Source organism: Perissodus microlepis, chromosome 3 (assembly GCF_051167445.1).
Source record: "Perissodus microlepis isolate ML-2025 ecotype Zambia chromosome 3, ASM5116744v1, whole genome shotgun sequence".
Taxonomy (NCBI): domain Eukaryota; kingdom Metazoa; phylum Chordata; class Actinopteri; order Cichliformes; family Cichlidae; genus Perissodus; species Perissodus microlepis.
This window is the reverse complement of record NC_140463.1, coordinates 30,486,555-30,510,680: the sequence shown is the minus strand read 5'-3', so window position 1 is coordinate 30,510,680 and position 24,126 is coordinate 30,486,555. Positions and strand designations below refer to the sequence as shown.

At 40.4% G+C, this 24,126-nt stretch overlaps 5 protein-coding genes across 7 annotated transcripts in view; 4 read left to right on the top strand and 1 right to left on the bottom strand.

The window, feature by feature from the left end:
* The first annotated feature begins 54 nt into the window (after nt 1–54).
* Nucleotides 55–5,061, top strand: cideb (cell death inducing DFFA like effector b). Its single transcript, XM_084923995.1, has 7 exons — nt 55–114; nt 471–567; nt 1,232–1,380; nt 1,990–2,104; nt 2,776–2,934; nt 3,024–3,214; nt 4,322–5,061. Exons 1-7 carry the CDS (start codon nt 104–106, stop codon nt 4,461–4,463), a joined length of 864 nt encoding a protein of 287 aa, XP_084780121.1. The 5' UTR covers nt 55–103; the 3' UTR covers nt 4,464–5,061.
* A 578-nt stretch (nt 5,062–5,639) lies between these two features.
* Nucleotides 5,640–24,126, bottom strand: part of homezb (homeobox and leucine zipper encoding b) — a 38,099-nt gene continuing 19,612 nt past the window's right edge. The window contains exons 1-2 of one of the 2 annotated variants that reach the window (XM_084923987.1): nt 9,226–9,489; nt 5,640–7,035 (exon numbers count right to left, since the gene is read on the bottom strand). In XM_084923987.1, coding sequence (XP_084780113.1) covers nt 5,640–7,019 — 1,380 coding nt within the window. In that variant the 5' untranslated portion in view covers nt 7,020–7,035; nt 9,226–9,489. Of the gene's footprint in view, nt 7,036–9,225; nt 9,490–24,126 lie in introns of those variants that run through there. The other variant, XM_084923986.1, reaches the window with a different exon arrangement.
* On the top strand, nt 12,515–14,737 carry LOC146391141 (uncharacterized). The gene has a single exon (XM_084923988.1). The coding sequence runs from the start codon at nt 12,695–12,697 to the stop codon at nt 14,258–14,260; it is 1,566 nt and encodes a 521-aa protein (XP_084780114.1). The 5' UTR covers nt 12,515–12,694; the 3' UTR covers nt 14,261–14,737.
* Nucleotides 16,735–20,036, top strand: LOC146391140 (uncharacterized). 2 transcript variants are annotated; one of them, XM_084923993.1, is made up of 2 exons: nt 16,735–17,042; nt 17,776–20,036. In XM_084923993.1, exon 2 carries the CDS (start codon nt 17,869–17,871, stop codon nt 19,405–19,407), a length of 1,539 nt encoding a protein of 512 aa, XP_084780119.1. In that variant the 5' UTR covers nt 16,735–17,042; nt 17,776–17,868; the 3' UTR covers nt 19,408–20,036. The 2 variants fall into 2 exon arrangements, with proteins under 2 accessions (XP_084780119.1, XP_084780118.1); XM_084923992.1 differs by having other exon boundaries at nt 17,773–20,036.
* On the top strand, nt 20,847–24,079 carry LOC146391139 (uncharacterized). Its single transcript, XM_084909530.1, has 2 exons — nt 20,847–20,936; nt 21,330–24,079. Exons 1-2 carry the CDS (start codon nt 20,847–20,849, stop codon nt 22,233–22,235), a joined length of 996 nt encoding a protein of 331 aa, XP_084765656.1. The 3' UTR covers nt 22,236–24,079.

Below are 24,126 nucleotides of genomic sequence, written 5' to 3'. Positions count from 1 at the left end.
GTGTGTTGAAACGTTTTACACAAGCGCACCCAATCTGGTTTCAGGAAATGACGTATTGACGTTGCCTGCCAGCCAACGCTTCATGATTTAAAGAAAAAATTTAATGGAAAAAAGGTAAATAGAAATGAAAATTATATATTAGCTGAAGCGAGGAATATCAGAAAAGATTCATTTTGATTAATTTAATAATTAATTTAGTTTATATCCTTAAAACGACCCGAAAGTGTTTATTTTCTGTTTCTAAATTGCAGTTTTTAAATGCTAATTTTATTTATTAAGGCGAAAAAAAATCCGTACAAATCTACCTGATCCTCTGAAAAAAATAACTGCCACCTAAACCTAATAACTGGTTGTGCCCAACTTGGCAGCAAAAACTGCAGTCAAGTGTTTGCAATAACTTGCAATAAGTGTTTCACGTCACATTGGAGGAATTTTGACACACCTTTTCTTTCTTCTTTTTTTTTTTTTAGCCATTCAGAGGTCGAATTGCTGATGTGTTTTGGATCGTTGGTCTTTTCCATAGCCCAGGTGAACTTGTCCTTCAGGGAGTCTCATCAGGATTTTCTGGTAAAGAACAGAACTCATGGTTATAACAATTACAGCAAGCCATCCTGAAGCAGCAAAGCAACCCCAGACCATCACACTACTACCACCACCATGTTTGACTGTTAGTATGAACTTGGAAGGTTCATACTGTTCCAAGTTTACTCCTTTTGTGGAAAATCGCTCTCAGTATGGTTCACTGGAGTCCCAAAGCCTTAGAAATAACTTTTCAAACCTTTCCATACAGACAGATGTCAGTTTGCTTCCCAGCTGTCCTTGAGTCTCTTTAGATCGTGGCATAATGTGTTACTTTTTGAGATCTTTTAGCCTACTTCACTTTGTCAGACAGGTTCTGTTTAAATGATTTATTGAACACCTTATGTCAGCCATAAATTACAAAAAGATTACAACGCACTATAGTTATCTCCTACAACATAAAACAGTCTCCAATATACAGGCTTACAGACCCAACAAAGCTAACACTGTCTAATAATTCTTTAAAGAAGAAAAAAAAGAGACTTCTTACAAAACAGTTTATGTTCAGTTATAAAAACACAGGACACAACCTCTGAATTATCAGCTGTAGATATCATTATTCTGCTTTTCAGATAAAAGAAGGCACGTCTGAGTCAAACACAATCAATATGAACTTTACCCTGTTCTGTTCTGTGTCTGAATTATCACCAAGTCCCAGGGTAAAGTCCAGCAACTGGGTCAAACACGAGCAACACGAACACTAATACAGTGTGTGACACCAAAACAGCCCCAAAAACATCAGGCTGAGAGACGAGAAGAGAAGAAACTAACCAGCATGGATACGACATCTTCATTCATCAAGTAAGTGACAAATGAGTTTTAACGTACCAGTTAGTACACTGCTGCTGTCTGCAGCTTGAAACGATCGTAAAACAGGCACAAGTAACTTAATGATTCGACAGGTGTTCCCAAAAATGTACAGTACTGTGACTTATGTAAGACTGAGGTATGAAAAAATGACCTTTTTTCTCATTTCAGATCAAAATGTTTAAGAAAAACCGTAAAATAAAATAAAATAAAAGCAGGTAAAATCAGTGTGACAATGGAAGAGTGGAATTGAGAGGATGATTTAATGTAAATAAAAATACAGATGGTGCATAAAATAGAAATAACAATAAAACAAAAGGAATGTATGTGAAAATGGTCTCTATCGCACAAGGATAAAACATGTTTTTACTATCCTCTCACATAACAGTTTGACTCACGTTAAGTACTTTGTGTAAATAACAAAACTAAAAACGGCTCAATGCCATTTAGTTGCTAAATTTTGGGGTCATGTTCGGGTAATATCAGCTTGTTAATATAACCTACTGGGACACAAAGCCAGCATCCTCTCAGATAAAACTCAAACATTTGTTAAAGAGACCGTTCTATTATTTTAAAACCTTTTTTTGTCTCATCTGTCCTCAGGTCTGTAACCAAGCGAGTGTGGTCCCCGACACAGAGACCTTTCAGAGTGTGCTGTCACAACAGGGACACCAGGAAAGGCGTCACGGCCGGGACGCTGGAGGAGCTGAAGGAGAGGGTGAGAGTGACTGAGGAAAGGTTCTCAATAGGGTGAAAATATTTTCAGCCAAAAATGTCAAAATAAAATAGAAGATTAAGAAATCTATTAAATTTGAAAAAAGAGAAATAAGCTTTTAAAATTATAAAATTAATTAATAGGGTGAATGATTTTAATGTGGCAATAAAAGTGGATTAATTCATCTTCTAGAAGATTCATTACCTCAAGGCCATGACATCATCTAAAAACATGATGTCATAATCTATAATTTTTGTATAGGATCACATGAAGTCATTAGTCAAATATTCACTGCCTTTGCCTGCAGAATATAAGAGGGCCAAACTGCATTTCCAAACGCCAGCTGAATATCAGCTGTGTACAACAGCTCCACCTAGAGGCTGATCAAATGCATTTCTTCTTGCCAATTGGGTGCCATAAAAACTGGTTTATGAACTGATGATCATGGTATTAACAAAGGCTAAGACTAAGTCCTTAAGATGGCATGGAAATGTTTCCATTCAAGTCCATATCATGTTGAATTATTATTTAATGCTAATAAATGATTTTTACATGATTAAGAAGGAGTTGTTGTTTTTTTTTGTTTTTTTGTTTTTTTTTACAGCTGGGAAGTAAATATCACTAATTCATATACTCAGTATATGACTGCTTACTTACTGTCCTTGTGCTGACAGGTATGCCAGGCGTTGCTGCTCTCGCTGTCTGCTGTGTCTCTGTCTCTGGTTTGTGAGGATGACGGTACAGAAGTCGACTCTGATGAGTTCCTCATGACCCTACCCGACAACGTCATGCTCATGGCCCTGGAGCCTGGACAGACATGGAGATCACAACAGGTGGGTTTGACCGCAAAAGCTGTGTCTGGGTTTAGGGTGTGCTTTTTGTCTCTTGGTGACAGTTTTCTAATCTCTCTGATGCCCCCCAGGGTGCAGTTGTGCCCAAAGCTCAAGACCACAACAAATCACGTACTGGGAGAGACATAGCCCGCGTCACCTTTGACCTTTACAGGATGAGCCCCAAAGATGTGTTTGGCTCATTGAATGTGCAGGCCACATTTCAAGGCCTGTACTCGGTGAGCGCTGACTTTCAGTGTCTTGGGCCCAAGAAAGTTCTCAGGTAAGCCAAGTGAAAAGGTTAGCAGGGTAATAAAGGTTCATTTGGATATGTAGTGCTGTGCAAGCTTTCAGTGGCAGAAGTAAAATTCAGTCTTTTAGCATCAATACAGACTTTAGTTTGCACTTAATAAAAATGAACAGACAGAAGTTAGGACAGAACTTTAGTAGCAATAACTTTAACACGTCACATTGGACTCTATAAAACTTTGGTATACAGAGGAGTTCACAGTCAACTCACTGACTGTAGACGCCCAAATCATCACCACCTCCACCACCACTGTGTTTCACAGTTGGTGTGAGGTGTTTGTGCTGATATGCAGAGTTTGGTTTACTTTAAATGCAGTGCTGTGCATCTCCACTTTGTTCTCATCATAAAGGACATTGTTTCAGATGTTCTGTGGATTGTTCAGATGCGACCTGTTCAGTCTTTTTCAAACTCCACTGTCATTAACTTTAATATTTGACATCATAACTTAGACCTGTAGAGTCTCAGCTGTAGCTACTGCAATTTTGCAGTTTCTCTGAGCATTGCATGACCTGACCCTGAGGTAAATTTGCTGGGATGTTGCATGGTGTTATCACACAGACCAGCAGACTGCCAGAACTTCTGATTCTCAGTTAACAAAATGCATTTGATCAGCAGCACCACAATAATTCCTATGGAAGTAGTAAGGGTGCAAGTTACCTAGTTTCCTACCTGCTCTGGCTCCAGCCTGTGTTATGTACTTCAAATACATTTTAATAGTCAGGGGGAGTTCAGCTGATCCACACGATAAATTTTATTACACAAATTTGTTTTGATTTTTCTGATATTTCTTGATTTTATACTCCCAGATTTGAACCTCAAATAATAACAGTATAACATCTGAATAAAATTTGAAAAAGTTTAAAGCAGGACACTAAAGAAATACTCGTGTATAAGTCTCAGTTTTCTACAGATTTTGGATTATTTAACTTTAAACTTTAACTTTAAAAGAGGATAAGAGAAATAGCAGCTGTCACTCACAGCCAGCTATTAAAAGCTTAACGATCACATCAGATGTTTCTGGTTCAGGCTGAAGAATCCGCACTGACCTTTAATCCTGATAACACTTTGTGCTGTTTCCAGAGAAGTGCTGCGTGTGGCCTCCACCCTTCTTCAGGCTGCTGGACACCTGCTTCTCACGTCTGCCACCATGATCCGCCGCATCATCGAAGGCGCAGAGCTCTGGCAGCCGCAGAGGGCGGAGTACGCAGCCAGATGGAACTGAGATGGACCCGTTTATATGCAACCTAAAGTTATGAGGTCTTTTATCAAGTGACTGCTGGACCTGTTTGAGAGCCTCTCAATTTACTCTAACCCTTCAGTACCTACAGTATTGGAAAATTATGTTTTACCTCCTTAAGAAGAGGAAAAAGAAAGCACCTTGTTAAGAGAAACATCTGCTGAGGTAGCATCTGTAAATATTAACTGTGATTGTATGAATAGATGTCGTATTTTTGTAATCATATTTCAGGTTTAAAACAGATTTTTAATGCTTTTTGCCTCTAACAAAGCAAGATTTAGTAAGATAGCTGGCTAACTTGTGAAATATTATCCACTTAATATCTTTCACAGCAGGGCCAGACCAGTAAAACTCCTGCACTGAGGTTTAACTGCACATTTAATCCTGGACATAGTATGTTATTATAATAAAAAGAAGTGCTCTTTGGGTTTAAATTGTAAGAAATAAAAGTGTAAAATAACAGATAAACTTCTGGTAGCTAATTTTCTAGACTGTCTTTAAGTATAAAACTGAACCTAACCTAAATAAAATTGTTGTTAATTAGCAGAAAAGGAAAGAAATGTATACAGTGGTGAAAAAAACTTCTCTGTCATTTAGCTATTACTAATTAATTTGGTTTAGTATGAATGACCTGCAGAGCTCTTAGTAGGAAAACATGTAAAATTTAGTGAAAAGTCCAAAATCTACACTCTCCTTCACAGTTTCAGTCCAGGACTGAAGTCTTTATCGGGCTGATTCTGGGCCCCGGGCCTTATGTTTGACACCACTGTTTTAAACTCTTCAGTGTTGGTGTAATTTAGTGTGGATTACATGATGAAACATGTGTCTTCTTTCAAACATCCCTGTGTTTTCTGTACGCACTGAGGAATAATTTGTGTTTTGCTGTAACTAATCAGCTGAGTCCTGCTGGAAGAGCAATAAAAGTGCTTTTATTAAAACAGTGAAAACAGCTGCACAGCATAAACTGACTAAAACTGCACCTAGAATCCGAATGAGGATCTTTTGAACACAGTAACTAAAACAGCAGGAAAAACATGGAATCAGGGGGTCTGTCTAACATGGGAACTTGATAAACAAGTTGACAACTGCTTGAAGAACAGAGGAACTAAAAAACGATCCAGCTGTGTTTTTATATGAGCCATAAGAGCTGTTGTGCTATTTCTACTCTGGAGGGATCTTCACATTTTTCTCCTCGCTGTAGCCTTTGTTCCCTTCGAGCATCATAATCCAGGAGTTAATGCTATTGGGCAACTTTATTTTAGTCATCGCGTTCATGTACTGCTGATACATGACGTTGCTCAGTACCTGATGGTGCTGCTCCTCATTCATCCAGCGAGGCCTCCCCCTCTTAATGAAATAGCGCATGTCGGCGAACCACTGAACGACCGCCAAGCGTGGCACACCGACCAGCCTTGCCAGCCGGCTGTACTGCTCCTTGTCTGGGTACTGGCATTGCAGGAACGCCATCTTCATCATGGCCAGCTGGGCCGGCGTCTTGCAGTGGAGCCGAGTAGTAGGTGTAGGCTCGGCGGAAGAGGGGGTGTTTTTCACTTCGATGAGGGCCTTTAGTTTGTCAATATCTGTGATGAAAACGCTGTGGTCCAGCTCTGCTTGCAGATCAGCACCCTCGATTTTGGTTTTCTCCCTGAAGTCGCCGTCTATGGTGGAGCAGGGATCGCCGGCTCTCTGCAGCAGATGTGTCTGGTTGTCAGGCGCTGGAGATGCATAAGAAGTTTGGTTTTCAGCCTGGGGGCCGAGCAGAGAGCTGGGAGCCGGAGGTGCATTACTCTCCTCTTGCATGCAACTTTTGTTCACTCTTACTTTTTTTCTTTTTCTGCCACGACGCTTGGGGCATTTTTCTCCCCCGCTTTCCACTTTATCCATCATCTCCTCCTTATCACGCTTCACGATCTTCTTTCCCATCTTTTCTGTTGCTGTTGCCCATTTCCGCTTTTGCGTGCTGCTTTTTTTCTCCTTCACTGGTTGCTCCTTCTTCAACTGCTCATTAACATTTGCACTGTCTCCTCTCACTCCTCTTCCCTTTGCATTCCCACCAGTTGCTTTCACCTTTCTCTTCTCTCTTCCGTCCTCCATTACTTCTCTCTCCATCCCTTCTTGAAGCTCCCTCTTTTCCTGACTTGAGTTGAACTTCCTTTGGACCTCACGGATGTCTTCATAGTCCCAGCTGATGCCGTAGCGGAGCCTCTGTGCCATGAACCACGCCTTCACCTGGTCTGGGTGCAGGTGGCAACTCTCTGCCAGTTCGGCGGTCTGTCTGTGTGTTAGGTAGGGGAACCTGTCAAAGGCCTTGTCCAGCTCCGCAGCGCCGTGTATCTGTGAGTCGATCTGGTGCGAATGCACCCACACAAGCTTCCTACTCTCAGAGATCAAGGGGAAGCACACCACACTGCTCTGGTTCATGCCGTTAGCCATGGGGGTAGAGCTCATGTCTGAGAAAGCTGGAGTCTCTTCACGAGTGCCAGGTGGTTTCTGACTGAGTCCAAGGAGCTCTTCATCAGCAAAGTGCCTCATCTTACTCATCTGTGGTGATGCACTCCTGAAAACAGCAGACAGAAATATGTACAAATAAATAAAATACTCTAAGGTCAAAATTACTGAGCAGGATTTTCCCAGTGCCTGTGATGAAGTATTTGATTTCTTAGATATTTGATTTGTTAATCGTGCACTTCTCTGGAAGTGCACCATTACTGCTTCCATAGGAATTACAAAGGTAAGTATAATCAAATGCACCTGATTAATGAGTTATCAGCAGGCGTGAGCATGTCTATAAAAGCAGAAGTTTTGGCAGTTTAATAGTCTGGAGCAGCGGTCCCCAACCCCCGGGCCACGGACCGGTACCGGTCCGTGAGTCATTTGGTACCAGGCCGCGAGAGTGAGACTCGGGTGTGAAATGTATGGTTTTCAGGGTTTTTATCGTTTTTTAGCGTTATTTTGTTATCGTTTTTTCGTTAACTCGGTTTTCCTGGGTCTTTTCACGTGTGTTATGAATAAATCTTATTTTTTTCGGTACCGGTACTAGTTTTATTTTGTTGTATTTATCCGCGACACCTTAAAGGCCGGTCCGTGAAAATATTGTCGGGCACAAACCGGTCCGTGGCGCAAAAAAGGTTGGGGACCGCTGGTCTGGAGCATTCAGATGTGTGTTAACATAAAGACTCAATCTTCCCAGGAGAGGGCGTCCCAGCAAATTCACAACAGGATCAGACCATGCAATGTTCAGAGACACTGCAAAAAAACCAAAGAGCTCCATCTCAGGCTCTACAGGTCTCAGTTAGCACGATTAATGTTAATGTTCATGACATTATTATTAGAAAAAAACTGAAAAAGTATGGCTTGTTAGAAAGGGTTAAGGGAAAAAACTCTTCTGTCTAGAGCAGGGGTGGGCAATTCCAGGCTTCGAGGGCCGGTGTCCTGCAGGTTTTAGATCTCACCTTGGGTTAACACACCTGAATCACATGATTAGTTCATTACCAGGCCTCTGGAGAACTTCAGGACATGTTGAGGAGCTAATTTAGCCATTTAAATCAGCTGTGTTGGTTCAAGGACGCACCTAAAACCTGCAGGGACACCGGCCCTCGAGGCCTGCTCACCCCTGGTCTAGAACGAACATGGCAGCAGATCTGAACAAAACCAGAACACAAGCAACGAGGAATATCCCAAAATTCCTCCACAACTATGTGAGAAACTGATAAGATACAGAAGACAGATAGATAGATCCCTCGGTTCCTCCAGGAAAATGTCTATTGCACAGTATTTTGACTATTGTCAGTCTATTGCACAGTGATTAGTTCTTAAGATGAATAGTCCAATATCTTTGTTTACATTATGAACGGGCATTATAAGGTGTTATAGATAAAATTTTTAAAAAATGACCTGTTTTGCAAGCATCCTTATAACTCTGCATTATTGTATGTAGTCTGTGTTTCACATTATAATCAATCCAGTCCTTTTGGCCACTTAAATGTCTTAATATTAGTGTTATATTATATTTCTTGCAGTTTTTTATACCAGATTTTTGATGTCAATGAGACATTTTGCCCACATAAACAAAAGATATATAAAAGTGACTTTGCCAAAGAGTGGCTGCAACTTCTACATGCTGGCAGGTCTTTTCTTACTCGCTTACATAATGGCTTTTGATCATTCATTAGAGACACATTTGATAGATGATAGGTACACAAAAGTTTAATATCAGAAATCACTTTTTGGCAGATGATCATCATTTTCACCGTGGCGCTGCTAAAGTTGTTTCACAAACTCAATGGTGCTGTGTAATTTATAACAGCTGGTTATTTTAATTATTTTTTTAAAATATTAATTATAAAATTAACTCATACCTGGAGCTCAATTTATTCCCCTAAATTAGTAGTACCTCAATAAGAGTAAGACATAAGACGTAAGAGTAAGAACTGAACATATTAAATACAAACATCTTTAAGTTTAATACTCTAAATGTTAATTTTAATCCTTTTGGTTTCAGTGATTTAATGCCCAAGAAAGTAAGGTTACACCCAAACTGATTTCCGTTAATTACGTATTACTTTAATTAATTAAATATTACTTATTGTTTAATACTTTTAGCTAATAACTAAACAAAGTCTAGCTAACTTAGCTAGCTAACTTTAGCTGGCTACACTTTGATGTTAGCTTGTTATATTCTGACCGGGACTGACCTCTCTAACCCGGTTATGAGTAACACACAGTGATGTTAAAAAGTACTGGTTACCTTCACTGTTCACCCCGTTGCTTTATCGGAGCACTGCTGCCTGTTTGTTAGCACTAGCGGTACGTTTAAGGCTAACTTCGGTGCACAGGTGTAGTTAGCTTAATAAAAGTATTTCCTGGGTTTGACTTGCATACATAAAACTTTGGCGCCCGCCAACCTTGAGAAACAACGTCAGCTCCCGTCTGATGTTCCCTTTGAAAACTGTCCGAAATATACAATAAAAGGGCGAAAAAATAATTTACAAATTCTTCCCCGAAGTCACTGGTCACATCATTAGGAACACATTTTGTTGTTTGGCTCATGACAGAGGTTATATATGAAATGTGATAGACTTACATTCACTTTACATATAAGGTACATCTGGGGTGTTGACCATTTTCGATCTCCCAAATGAAATGTTCTTAAATCATTTTGTTTTCCGATTTTAATTTATTAAATGAGAAAACAAAACATAAAATAAACTTTTGTCTCGATGACACCCCACAAAGGTTTTGAGCCAGAAATACACCTGGTTTGAATAAATATCCCATTTAAAAATATTAACTGGGACAGAAAGAAGGCAGGAAAGCTGGGAGAAAAATTGCAGTAAATGGTCCCATATTCAGTCCTCTGCAACAACCTTATGGCACATGGTTTACCTGCTCAGCCAGCCAGGGCTATGCTAGGAATTTCTTTTTTAATACAGTTTTAAGAAATGATATGAAGCAACTGCTCTTGTGGCCTAACCCTGGCCACAAAAGTCAATCATTTCTTAGCTGACATACGTTTTATTTAGGTGTGGTATTTATACTTGTAACTGTGTATTTATTTTGCCTGTGTTAAACAATTTCATATTTTTTGACAGATTTTTTATGGGAGTGTGAACATATAGGATTAGGTTGCTACGATAAGAATTTATAGCTGACACTGGGTTATTTCTGAGTAAAGTATACCCGTGAGGACGGAGTGCAGCTCAAACTATCACATCACACTGGGGTATGCACACTGATCAAAGCTTTTTCGTTTCTGAATCTTTGGAAACAAGACCAATTCCTGTCAAAATCTTCTTTCTTCTAAAGCATGTCTGACAGCATACAAACAAAAAGGAGAAGAACAGATCCACAAACTGTCCTCTGTGACATGTGTGCAGAGGACAGGAAACCAGCAAAGAAGACGTGCATGAAGTGTGAGATCTCCATGTGTGTCCAGCACCTCCAGCCTTTACCACCACTTGAAAAGGTGGAGGTGTTGTGGAACTTTGATGTCTCCTCACTCTTCTTCTACTGCAGAACCAGACAGCACCAGAGGGAAGAAATAATAACTATGGAGATGAGCCTGAACAACAAGGAACTGACTCCATTTGTACGTCTGGGAAAGGAAAATGTCCAAAACACGACCCAGAGGCAGGAATGGAAGTGCTCATGTGGGAAAGTTTACTACAGGGATGGTAATGGATACAGAAATAATGTGTCCCGCTTTTCTTCCCAGGCTAATTGGTCTTGTGGAAAAATGATTGGTGGTCCATGTGTGACAGAAATGGTTTGTAAACTCTGTTAATTCAAACTCTGCTGATCATTTAGTCATTTTCTGTCCCTGTATGAATATCAGTGTAACTGACTGTCTTTCAGATTCATTAACTGTGAAGACATTATGCTGCTTCAGTGATTAACTTGTTGTGCGATGTATCACATATGAAAGTAATGTAAATTAAAAAAGTAAAACAATTTTGTTTTTTTATGTAATTTTATTTTGTTAATTAAAATATTCTTAGCTCTGGTATTTGCTTTAAATGTAGCAACAAATTCTTTTAGTTTGAACCGTTTCTACTTTATTTCACCTGCAAGTTGAAGACGTGTGTTTCCATCTGCAGGTGGTGCTCTCACATTGTACATACAGCTCTTTGGTCTTATTATCGACAACAAAGAAACAGCTGGTGTTTTATACAATGTAAATGATCTGATAAATAATAAAGTGAGTATACTTTTAATATATGCAATGCTTTACATATATGATTAACTGAAGCGAGAACATTGCATTTTCATTTGTGTTAATTGGACAAAAGAAAGTTACTGAATTTGCCAGTTTATTAACTACACCTTTGTCAGTATAAAAGTAAAGCAAATCAATCTGCATTCTATTGGTTTTAATTAGTTTCAATATTGAAAACTGAAAATACTGAGAGACCAGGCTGCAAAATACTACGGCTCTTATATAAGGACACAAAAACTGATAAGATTTTGTCTCATTAGATAAGAGCAGGTTCATTGTTTCACAGTAACTTGTAGGCACATACAGGGAACTATTGTTCTGCCATAAAGGTTTATAATCTACAGGCAGGGCGGTCAGTTTCCAACAATCTGATAAATATAGTTGTTCAGTGCTGACAGGAATCCTGCCTCAAACATCAAAGCCTTTAAATAATCACCAGGTATTGTGACTTTACATTAAAAATGTTTTTCCTCTTTGTTACACATGATAGAAAATAAGGGCAGCTGAACGCCAGTGAAGGAGTGTCATCCATAAGCTACATTATGGTAAATTAACAGTATTTTAATGTCAGCACAACAATGGAAAAAATGCTACGTGGATTTCGTAATTCCATGTAAGTCCATGTCTTTTCTACCCTAGCACATAAGTGTGTTTGCAAATCAAACTCTGATCATTTTTTCTAACACGTCCATATTTCTGCAGTTAAACTTGCCTGACTCTGCCTGTTCTCTATTTGTTTTAGCAGTGCAAAGTGCAAACTAACTTCCAGATGATCCAAACTTTTGTATGGTCCTACTGGATTTATAAATAACTGAGAGACCAGGCTAGAAAACACTTCTGTTCATTGAACTGGAGTCAAACAAAGAGCAGCAGAGATTCTTTCAGGACTGAATGAGATTCAACAAATCAGATCAGGAGATCCAAATTTAAATAAACATCTAAAAATACCGGCCGATCCACAAGCTGTTCTGTGTGAAAGAGGAAAGAAAACCAGCAAAGAAGACGTGCATGAAGTGTGAGAACTCCAGTATCCTCTTTGTTTCATTTAATGATGATGCTTATTTTGGAGCTAAATGAATATGTGGTTCTGTACAAACCTATGAAGTGAGAAAATGTGAATATTAAATAGGTCCTAAAATCTTGTGCTAATTATAACTGGCTTATTGCTGCCTGGATTTTATAGATTGCTTATTCAGTGTTTTAACATTTTGAGTGTTTCCTGTCAATCTTGGAGGAAGTTAAACTGAATTGCAAACATTATAAAACAGCTGCACTCACATTTTTCTGACTCCACCCCTTCAGTGTGGAGTTTTCAGGGAATTGAAAGTGTTGTGCAGCGCTCCTGAGCAGACTAAACACGGTGATCAGTAACAGGCAAGAAAAGAGCAAAACTCAGGAGTTCATCAAATTCAAAGTTTTTTCTAAAAGAGAGTCAACAAGGACTTTATTCAACACTGAATTATACTCAACAAATCTAAGGAGGACTTCCTGCTGGGAAAGCATGTCTGACAGCATACAAACAAAAAGGAGAAGAACAGATCCACAAACTGTTCTCTGTGACATGTGTACAGAGGAGGACAGGAAACCAGCAAAGAAGACGTGCATGAAGTGTGAGATCTCCATGTGTGTCCAGCACCTCCAGGCCCACCTGACCACACCTGTGTTACTGCAGACTCATCCTCTGACTGAACCCATGGATTTATGTGGGAACACCAAATGTTCTCAGCACGGCAAGCTCCTGGAGTACTACTGCTTGGACGACATGACCTGTGTGTGTGTTTCCTGCGCCATTGAGGACCAGCACCGCCTACACAATATGAAGACCTTCTCCACAGCCCACAAAGAGCTCCTGGAGAAGCTGAAAGCTGAGCAACTGATCTTACAGGAGAAAACAGACGATGAGAATGTGAGTCTGGAAAAGTGGGAGAAGAGGGAAAGAGGGAAGCTGGGTCGCTGCAGTGTGCGTCTGATTGAGGCTGTGACTAAGCTGCGTGACATCTCTCTGACCAGCGTCCAGAGCTCAGTCTCTGCTCGTATGGTGTCCCTGAAAACCAGCAAGAGCAGCATGGAAGCAGCACAGAAGGAGAAGGACACCTTCAGATTCCTGCAGATGTATTCTCAGGTGCATCAGGATGTGGAGAAGGCCAAAGCTGTGGATCTGAGAAAAGGGCTGGAGCCGGGCAGCCATCGGGACAAACTTGTTGAGGAGATGAGACAGAATGGGGAGAAGATGGTGAAGCAAGCGTCTCAGTTCTGGGGATCATTGCTGACTCTGGTTGATCCTGAACACCACCAGGAGCTTGTTCCCACTGGTTCACACCTGATCTTTGAGCCACAGACTCTGGGTCCTGGCATGTCGCTGTCCAAAGACAACAGGAAGGTTTTCCACAATAGCTGGCTGGGACAGTGCTGTGCAACTCTTCTAATCTGTAGTACCAAGACAGCCAGCAGCTTTCAGAGGTGGGTGGTCAGTCTGCCTGAAGAGTCTGATTGGACGATTGGTTTATGTGATAAAAAGTGTGCAAAGAACTTGAAGAATGGAGCTGTCTATGGACTGTGCTGGGAAGATAAGCAGCTCAGGGATCTCATCACAGAGACAGATGAAGATTCTCAATCGTCCTCTTCACAAGGTTTGAAAGCACAAAATACTGGTACAGTCAAAACAGCTACCCAATTCAAGACAACCTCTGCATTAATCACATATCAGGGGGAGAACGGAGAAGAGCCTGTACCACGACTTGAAAAGGTGGAGGTGTTGTGGAACTTTCCTGCCTCCACGCTGTCCTTCTTCAGCAAAACCGGACAGCACCAGAGAGAAGAAATAATCACAATGAAGCTTAAAGTAAGCATCAACAACTGGGACCTGGTCCCATTTGTCCAACTGGGAAAGCAAAATATCCACAGCACGACCCAGCAGCAGCAGTGGAAGTGTTCATGTGGGAAGGATTACTACTGGGATGGTAATGGGTACCGGGACAATAGGTCTTGCTCCTATTACCAGGGTTGTTGTTCCTGTGGAAAAGTTCTCGGTCCACACATCACAGAGATGGTTTGTGAACTTTACTGAGTGGTGGGATTGTGGTTTTTGTTTTTCTGTCACTGAATGAGTATAAACTTAACTGATTGGTTTTAAGTTGTTGTTAAATGCATTTATTGTGATGCATTGTGAGGGTTTTCATTTATTGCTGTGATTATATTCTGGGATTTCAATCTTATGTAGCAATTTTAAAGTGTTTTGTCTCCATCTGCTGGTACTTCCAACACCAGCAGATACCACCAGCTACTGCTTCACAGCTGGGGTAGTCGACATGTTTTTGTATCAAAGTAATCTTTCGGCATACTTCAAATAGATTCCCGAACATCCTCTAGGGCCTGTTTACAGATTTTATCTAGCACACAGCAGGCACTTTGGCTAATCTTGTCTTTTCATACTGGATCGTGTGCATTTATGGCTGGGCGGGTCTGATGGGAGGAGATTAATTTTCACGTAAGTAACACATTTAGTTTCATGTGTACACACTGTAAATGATCTAATCAATAATAAAGTCACTGGAGTTTAAGGATGTGGAATGTTTTTATTGACTGGATGAAATATAACAACTGCCTTTTTTTAAACGTCAATCAAATATGACAAAGAAAAAATAACCGTTTACATAAGAACACTTTGAAATGAACTGTGTGAAACTAAATACTGTTAAATACTCACACTGAAGGCTTCTGAAGCTAACATGAAGGAATCAGTTTATTTAAAGGCTTTAATCATTACAGTAAATCCACTTGAAGGTCTCGCTTGTAAAAGGAAACACACACTAACTTTGGTATTGATCAGGAGCAGCTGAACCAGGTAAGATAAAAGCACAAATAGATTCAATAATATCTGTACTGTAAGTTCAGCACTACATTTACATACATAAATAATTTAAGACATTTGCTATAACTTCATATGTTGATAAAATAAAAAATAAAAAAGCTTTCAGGATGATCTCAGCACAGTGCTCAGGAATTTGCACTGGAATGATGAGAGAGCAGGGATGCAGAGGTAGCCTGCATCTTCCCACCTGGAAACAAACTGAGCCCTGAAATATTCAGAGTGTGATGAGACCCAGAGTCTGTGTGCTGGAAAATACTTCTGTTATAGAGAGTGAAACAACCAGAGCTGCACTGACACATGCACAGTGAGTCTTTAGCGTACAAGGAGACTCCCTCAGACTGTTGTGACTGTTGTAACAAATCATTCCCTGGCTGGGACCACATGGTCATTTAGGTTTCACAGCGTTTCTAGTGGAGAACAGCAGATAGCTTGAGCATGAACTGAGGCTGTAGTTTAAGGAAGGCCTCAGAGAAGGGTGTGCATGGAGGTGTGGTCCCTCTCCTGAGATTAGATTAATGATCTAAAATTAATCATATACATTTGCAGGTCCTGTCTTTTTAATGTTGACGCTTATTTGCAGCAAAATGAACATGTGGTGCTAGCTGTGGAAAACTGTGGATACATATGGATCGAGAAAATGTTACTTCATGATAAACAGATGTTAAGATTTTGTGCTAAACTATCACTGGCTCACTGATGCCCATGTTTTATCATTTGGTTGTCTTTTATGGAGAATGATGATGATTGTGATGCAGAGTTTAAAGAAGGAGAAAGTAACATGGCCAACACAGAAAAGCAACACATGGTGTTTTCTGAGTTAATTACAGGAGGAGAATAGTGATGAGGCCATGCTACATTTTAAAACATGGAGGTGTTGTGGAACTTTGATGCTTCCTCGCTGTCCTTCTACAGCAGAACCAGACAGCACCAGAGGGAAGAAATAGTAACTATGGAGATGAGCCTGAAAGACAAGGAACTGACTCCATTTGTACGACTGGGAAAGGAAACATGACCCAGAAGCAGGAATGATGTTTAACTTTGATTTTTCTTCTAATGTAGCAACTAATTCTTTTTGTTTGAACTGTTTTTACTTTATTTCACCTGCAAGTTAAAGATGTTTGTTTCCATCTGCTGGTGGTGCTCTCACATTGTACACACAGCTCTTTGGTCTTAATAATGACAACAAAGAAACACAGCGGTTGTTTTATACAATGTAAATGATCTGATAAGTAATAAAGTGAGAATATTTTTAATATGTGGAATGTTTTTATGTATCTGATTAACTGAATCGAGAATATTGCATTTTTATTTTTGTTAAATAGAAAAAAGAAAGTTGCTGAATTTGCCAGTTTATTATGTACACCTTTGTCTGTATAAAAAGTAAAGTAAATAACTTTGGATTCTATTAGTTTTAATCAGTTTCAATTGAAAACTGATTGAAACTAAGAGAGAGAGAGAGACCAGGCTGGAAAATACTGCTGGTGTTATATAATGACAAAAACTTTGTGTCATTATGTAAGATGCCTCGTTTTTCTACAGTAACTTGTCAGCAAATACAGCACATACAGGGCACAAATGTATAAAGGTTTATGATCTAAAAAGTTTATAATTTAAAATATAAAATAGAATAATAATACAGAAATAATATGGAAAACATTACGACGTAATCGGGCTCTGAATGAGGAGCAGCCCCTGAATTTGGACACAGTCCAGGTCTGTAAAAACGCAGTGATTTCCCCTGATTCAGCTCTCGGTAATCCGACGAGTCTCATGTTGGATCTCCGGCTTCTGTTTTCAAGGTCGTCCACTTTCAGTTGGAGTTCCTGACAGTTTAGTTCAATAACAAGTGGCCTCCCAACTTGTTAGTGAGGAAACCACTTCCTCAACTTTACTAATACGAGATTCTGCTGAGGAGGCTCTCGGAAAACACTCCGATTACATCTTTTATTTCTTGATTTAATGTTATAACTTCTCGCAGGTAAGCTGTAAAATGCATTTTGAGCGACTGAATTTCATCCAGAACATTAGCCTCGGTCGGTTGATCGCTGGCGTTATCTTACTCCATCTTCTCGGTTTCACGGTCGTTCTTAGCATCGTCGAGTCCATCTTTTCTGGTTGTTTTCGGTTTAGATCGGCATAAATACAGCTTTTTGGTCTTATTAATGACAACAAAGAAACACAGCGGCTGTTTTATACGATGTAAATGATCTGATAGATGATAAAGTTAGTATATTTTTAATATGTAGGATGATTTTATTTATCTGATTGACTGAAGCGAGAACACCGCGTTTTCATGTTTGTTTATATGAAAAAAGAAGAAAGTTAGTCAATTTATTCTGTGCACCAACAAACTGATACTGAAGTAAATCCTGCCTCAAGCATCAAAGCCTTTATATAATAATCAAATATTGTGACTTTACATGAAAACTTTCCTCTATTTTACAGATAGAAAAAAAGGGCAAGGGCAGTGAAGGGATGTCATCCATAAGCTATATTATGGCAAATTAACAGTTTTTAATGTTGGCTCAACAATAGAAACATTGCTGCCTGGATTTTATCGTTTGATTGCATTTTATTACAAGTCCATGTCTCTTTACCCTAGCACAAAAGTGTGTTTGCAAATTAAACTCTGATCTGTGTTTTCATGTTGGCACGTCCATATTTCTGCGGTAAAAGTTGCCTGACTCTACCTTCTCTGTTTGTTTTAGCAGTGTAAAATTCAAACCAACTTCCAGATAATCCAAACTGTTGTACAACACTGAGTTATATTCAGCAAATTTAAGGAGGACTTCCTGCTGGAAAACATGTCTGACAGCATACAAACAAAAAGGAGAAGAACAGATCCACAAACTATCCTCTGTGACATGTGTGCAGAGGACAGGAAACCAGCAAAGAAGACGTGCATGAAGTGTGAGATCTCCATGTGTGTCCAGCACCTCCAGGCCCACCTGACCACACCTGTGTTACTGCAGACTCATCCTCTGACTGAACCCATGGCTTTATGTGGGAACACCAAATGTTCTCAGCACGGCAAGCTCCTGGAGTACTACTGCTTGGACGACATGACCTGTGTGTGTGTTTCCTGCGCCATTGAGGACCAGCACCGCCTACACAATATGAAGACCTTCTCCACAGCCCACAAAGAGCTCCTGGAGAAGCTGAAAGCTGAACAGCTGATCTTACAGGAGAAAACAGACGATGAGAATGTGAGTCTGGAAAAGTGGGAGAAGAGTGAAAGAGGGAAGCTGGGTCGCTGCAGTGTGCGTCTGATTGAGGCTGTGACTAAGCTGCGTGACATCTCTCTGACCAGCGTCCAGAGCTCAGTCTCTGCTCGTATGGTGTCCCTGAAAACCAGCAAGAGCAGCATGGAAGCAGCACAGAAGGAGAAGGACACCTTCAGATTCCTGCAGATGTATTCTCAGGTGCATCAGGATGTGGAGAAGGCCAAAGCTGTGGATCTGAGTAAAGGGCTGGAGCCGGGCAGCCATCGGGACAAACTGGTTGAGGAGATGAGACAGAATGGGGAGAAGATGGTGAAGCAAGCATCTCAGTTCTGGGGATCATTGCTGACTCTGGTTGATCCTGAACACCACCAGGAGCTTGTTCCCACTGGTTCACACCTGATCTTTGAGCCACAGACTCTGGGTCCTGGCATGTCGCTGTCCAAAGACAACAGGAAGGTTTTCCACAACAGCTGGCTGGGACAGTGCTGTGCAACTCTTCTAATCTGTAGTACCAAGACAGCCAGCAGCTTTCAGAGGTGGGTGGTCAGTCTGTCCGAAGAGTCTGATTGGACGATTGGTTTATGTGATAAAAAGTCTGCAAAGAACTTGAAGGAAGGAGCTGTCTATGGACTGTGCTGGGAAGATAAGCAGCTCAGCTTTCACACAATGGAGAATGATGATGATTCTGATGCAGAGTTTAAAGAAGGAGAAAGTAACATGGCCAATACAGCAAAGCAACACGTGGTGTCTTCTGAGTTAATTACAAACGAGGAGGAGAATGGTGATGAGGCCATGCCACCACTTGAAAAGGTGGAGGTGTTGTGGAACTTTGATGCCTCCTCACTGTCCTTCTACAGCAGAACCGGACAGCACCAGAGGGAAGAAATAATAACTATGGAGATCAGCCTGAACAACAAGGAACTGACTCCATTTGTACGACTGGGAAAGGAAAATGTCCAAAACACGACTCAGCAGCAGGACTGGACGTGTTCATGTGGGAAAGATTACTACTGGAATGGTAACAGGTACCGGGATCGTAGTTCTGGCTACTCCCACCAGTTTGTTTGTTCCTGTGGAAAAGCTCTTAGTGTCACAGAGGTGGTTTGTAAACTTTGCTAATCATAGATCTACTCATTATTTAGTTGTTTTTTTGTCCTAAAATGCTCTTTTTGGTTAATTGTATATGTTTAGCTTTGGTATTTGCTTCTAATGCACCAACTAACCCTTTTAGTTTGAACCGTTTCTGCTTTATTTCACCTGCAAGTTGAAGATGTTTGTGTCCATCTACTGGTGGTGTTCTCCATTGTACACACAGCTCTTTGGTCTTATTATTAACAAGACAGAGCTACTTTTGATTTATATAATGTAAATCATCTGATAAATAACAGAGTATATTTTAATATGTGGAATGCTTTAACACTGCATTTTTAAGTTTTTTAACACCAATTTTATTTTTTTTTATGAAATTTGCCAGTTTATTATATACATATTTTTCCCCATTAAAAGTTGAATGAAGCATTTTAGGTCTTTTAATTTTATCCAGTGAACATTTAATATTAAAAAACTGAGTGTACACCTCACTAGTTTTTGGGTCATTAGATTAAACCAGACTCATTGTTATACATTCACTTGTAAGCACAGACAGGGAACTATTGTTCTGCTATAAATGTTTATAATCTACAGGCTGGGTCATCGATTTCCAACAAACTGATACTCCAATAAATACAGTTGTTCACTACTGGCAGGAATCCCCTCTGTCTTTGTTTTTTGTGCCTTCTCTCCTAATTACAAGCACATGTTCTTCATCTGTCTCTCACCCTCTCTCATCCTCTATGTCCTGCCCATCAAACACATCACAATATACTAAGTGTATGATTGAGCTGTTACAGCAGATTCAGAAGGACCAGTGACATTAAAATTAATTAGAAACGGGGAATTTCTTTCTTCTGCAAACATGTCTGACAATATGCAAATAAAAACAATAAAAACAGCTGCTGGTTTGCTCTCCTCCAAACAAAGGTGAATAACCACAAATGGTGGTTGTCACTCATTGTCATTGTTCAGCAGAGGATTGGTGGGCATCAGAGAATAACAATGAGCTCAAGCAGCTTGTAACCCATGTCTTTTATTTCTATTATGAGCTTAGATGTCAGGGTCCTGGGTCTGAGCGACCCAGGGTCCCTAAGCAGTTGTGGACTTACATTATTATTGTATCTTTTCTGCATTGTGCTGCTGTCCTGTTTTCCATGCTTGTGTGAGCATGTGTATATAGGTAGATGTGTGTGTGTGTGTGTGTAAGTGCAGCGGTGACACTCCCAGGCCTGGTGGGTGCGGCCCTGCCAGCTGGCTTGTCACGTCTAGGACCTCACACATCTGCTGCTGATCAGGCTCGTCGGGGAGGAGCTACTTAAGAGAATGATGGAGCTTCCTCCAGTGCAGGATTGTTGCGTGAGACTCTACGTTAGTGTTGTTAGTGTCAAGTCTAGTGTGCGTATGCCCGTATGCCCGTGTAACAGTGTTTATGTGGTATTATTCCACTTGCCACATATGTCAGTGTAATGGGGAAACAGCGTCCCCCCTCTCGGTGTGGCTGGTTAGGTGAGGCTGGCTGCAGTAATCGCTGCCAGTCTGCCGTAGCCATACGAGAGGTGAGTTGTATTGTTCCGCACACGATATAGCTAAGTAGTACAGACACATAAAGCATGTTTGATTAGCTGATGGGCACCGAGTGTAATAAGTGCTTAGTGGACACATGTCCAACATCAGTTTTATGTACTTTTCATTTGTTTATTATTGTGTAAAACTGTATGCTAAAGCGGAATGCTAATGAGATGTTCTGCCGTAGTGTGCTGTGCGGAGTGGTGTGTGGCGAGCCTGTGCACTGATAATACACCGTTGTTTCCATTCAGGAAATAAAGTGGCAACGATCGATAAGAGACTCCTTGTCTTTTTAAAAACACAACACAACGCAGAGTCGAGGAGTCTGTTTGGGCCGAACTGTTGCAGCGGGATGAAGCAGAAACCGGTTACACCCGCAGTAGTTCAGTGTCTTGGCGGCTGCTTTATCTTTTCCTGCAGGAGTAGAGTGGAAAACCAGAGAGCAGCGAGCATGGGGAGTGCAGACACACGGAAGCGGAGAGCACGGGGCACGGACTTATTGGGGACGGGACAAACTGGTTGAGGAGATGAGACAGAATGGGGAGAAGATGGTGAAGCAAGCGTCTCAGTTCTGGGGATCATTGCTGACTCTGGTTGATCCTGAACACCACCAGGAGCTTGTTCCCACTGGTTCACACCTGATCTTTGAGCCACAGTCTCTGGATCCTGGCATGTCGCTGTCCAAAGACAACAGGAAGGTTTTCCACAACAGCTGGCTGGGACAGTGCTGTGCAACTCTTCTAATCTGTAGTACCAAGACAGCCAGCAGCTTTCAGAGGTGGGTGGTCAGTCTGTCTGAAGAGTCTGATTGGACGATTGGTTTATGTGATAAAAAGTCTGCAAAGAACGTGAAGGATGAACCTTTCTATGGACTGTGCTGGGAAGATAAGCAGCTCAGCTTTCACACAATGGAGAACGATGATGATTCTGATGCATCGTTTAAAGAAGGAGAAAGCAACATGGCCAACACAGCAAAGCAACACATGGTGTCTTCTGAGTTAATTACAAATGAGGAGGAGAATGGTGATGAGGCCATGCCACCACTTCAAAAGGTGGAGGTGTTGTTGAACTTTGATGCCTCCTCACTGTCCTTCTACAGCAGAACCGGACAGCACCAGAGGGAAGAAATAATAACTATGGAGATCAGCCTGAACAACAAGGAACTGACTCCATTTGTACGACTGGGAAAGGAAAATGTCCAAAACACGACAGGTAACAGGTTGAAGACGGGACAATATGTCTGGCTCTACTTGTCAGGGTTGTTGTTCCTGTGGAAAACTTCTTGGTAGACATGTCACACAGGTGGTTTGTGAACTTTACTGAGTGGTAGTCTTTGTTTTTCTGTCACTGAATAAGTATAAATTTAACTGATTGCTGTTAAGTTGTTGTTAATTTAAATTATTGTGATGCATCATGAGGTTTTTCATTTAATGCTGTCATTCTGTTCTGGGGTTTAAAATGTAATGAAGCTATTTTAAAGTATTTGTCTTCATCTGGTGGTATTGAAAGTGTTACTGCTTCACAGCTGAGGTAGTCGACATGTTTTTTTGTATTAAAGTAAACTTTCAACATACTTCAAATAGACTCCCAAACACCCCGTAGGGCCTGTTTACAGACGTTATCCAGCACACAGCAGGCACTTTGGCTAATCTTGTGTCTTTCATACTGGATCATATGCATTTGATGGCTGGGCGGGTCAGATGGGAGGAGATTGAGATACAGATTCATGTAAGTAAACAGAAATATTTAGTTTCCTGTGTACACGCTGTAAATGATATAATCAATAATAGTCATTGGAGGAGTTTAAGGATGTGGAATGTTTTTTATTGACTGGATGAAACGTAACGTGAGTTTTTGAAATATAAAAACTGCCTTTTTAAAAACTTCACACAATAAAGAGAAAAAACACAGTTTACACTGAGAGCTGAAATATTCAGAATGTGAAGAGTCCCAGAGTCTGTGTGCTGGAAAATATTTCTGTTATAGAGAATGAAACAACAGTGAGTCTTTAGCGTACAAGGAGACTCCCTCATACCGTTGTAACAAATCATTCCCTGGCTGGGACCACATCGCCATTTAGGTTTGGCAGCGTTTCTAGTAGAGAGCAGCAGATAGCTTGAGCAAGAACTGAGACTGTACTTATGAATCGAGAAAACGTGACTTCATGATAAACAGATGTTAAGATTTTGTGCTAAACTATCACTGGCTCACTGATGCCCATATTTCATCATTTGGTTGTCTTTTATTGAGAATGATGACTATTCTGATGCAGAGTTTAATGAGGAAAGGAGAAAGTAACATGGCCAACACAGCAAAGCAACACATGGTGTCTTCTGAGTTAATTACATATGAGGAAGAGAATGGTGATGAGGCCATGCTACAACTTAAAAAAGGTGGAGGTGTTGTTGAACTTTGATGCCTCCTCACTGTCCTTCTACAGCAGAACCGGACAGCACCAGAGGGAAGAAATAATAACTATGGAGATGAGCCTGAACAACAAGGAACTGACTCCATTTGTACGACTGGGAAAGGAAAATGTCCAAAACACGACCCAGAGGCAGGAATGGAAGTGCTCATGTGGGAAAGTTTACTACAGGGATGGTAATGGATACAGAAATAATGTGTCCCGCTTTTCTTCCCAGGCTAATTGTTCTTGTGGAAAAATGATTGGTGGTCCATGTGTGACAGAAATGGTTTGTAAACTCTGTTAATTCAAACTCTGCTGATCATTTAGTCATTTTCTGTCCCTGTATGAATATCAGTGTAACTGACTGTCTTTCAGATTCATTAACTGTGAAGAAATTGTGCTGCTTCGGTGATTAACTTGTTGTGCGATGTATCACATATCAAAGTAAAGTAAAAAAATAAAACAACTTTATTTCTTAATGTTATTTTATTATATTAATTATATATGTTTAGCTTCGGTATTTTCTTCTAATGTAGCAACTAATTCTTTTAGTTTGAACCCTTTTACTTTATTTCACCTGCAAGTTGAAGACGTGTGTCTCCATCTGCTGGTGGTGCTCTCACATTGTACACACAGCTCTTTGGTCTTATTAATAACAGCAAAGAAACACAGCGGTTTTTTTATGCAATGTAAATGATCTGATAATAATAAAGTGAGAATATTTTTAATATGTGGAATGTTTTTATGTATCTGATTAACTGAATCGAAAACAT

Coding starts and splice junctions, on each gene's coding strand:
- LOC146391141 (XM_084923988.1), top strand. CDS start 12,695: ATGTCTGACAGCATACAAACAAAAAGGAGAAGAACAGATCCACAAACT.
- cideb (XM_084923995.1), top strand. Junction 568..1,231: donor AGTCTCATCAGGATTTTCTG/GTAAAGAACAGA, acceptor ATTATCACCAAG/TCCCAGGGTAAAGTCCAGCA. Junction 1,381..1,989: donor ACGACATCTTCATTCATCAA/GTAAGTGACAAA, acceptor ATCTGTCCTCAG/GTCTGTAACCAAGCGAGTGT.
- LOC146391139 (XM_084909530.1), top strand. CDS start 20,847: ATGGGGAAACAGCGTCCCCCCTCTCGGTGTGGCTGGTTAGGTGAGGCT. Junction 20,937..21,329: donor CTGCCGTAGCCATACGAGAG/GTGAGTTGTATT, acceptor CACCCGCAGTAG/TTCAGTGTCTTGGCGGCTGC.
- LOC146391140 (XM_084923993.1), top strand. CDS start 17,869: ATGTCTGACAGCATACAAACAAAAAGGAGAAGAACAGATCCACAAACT.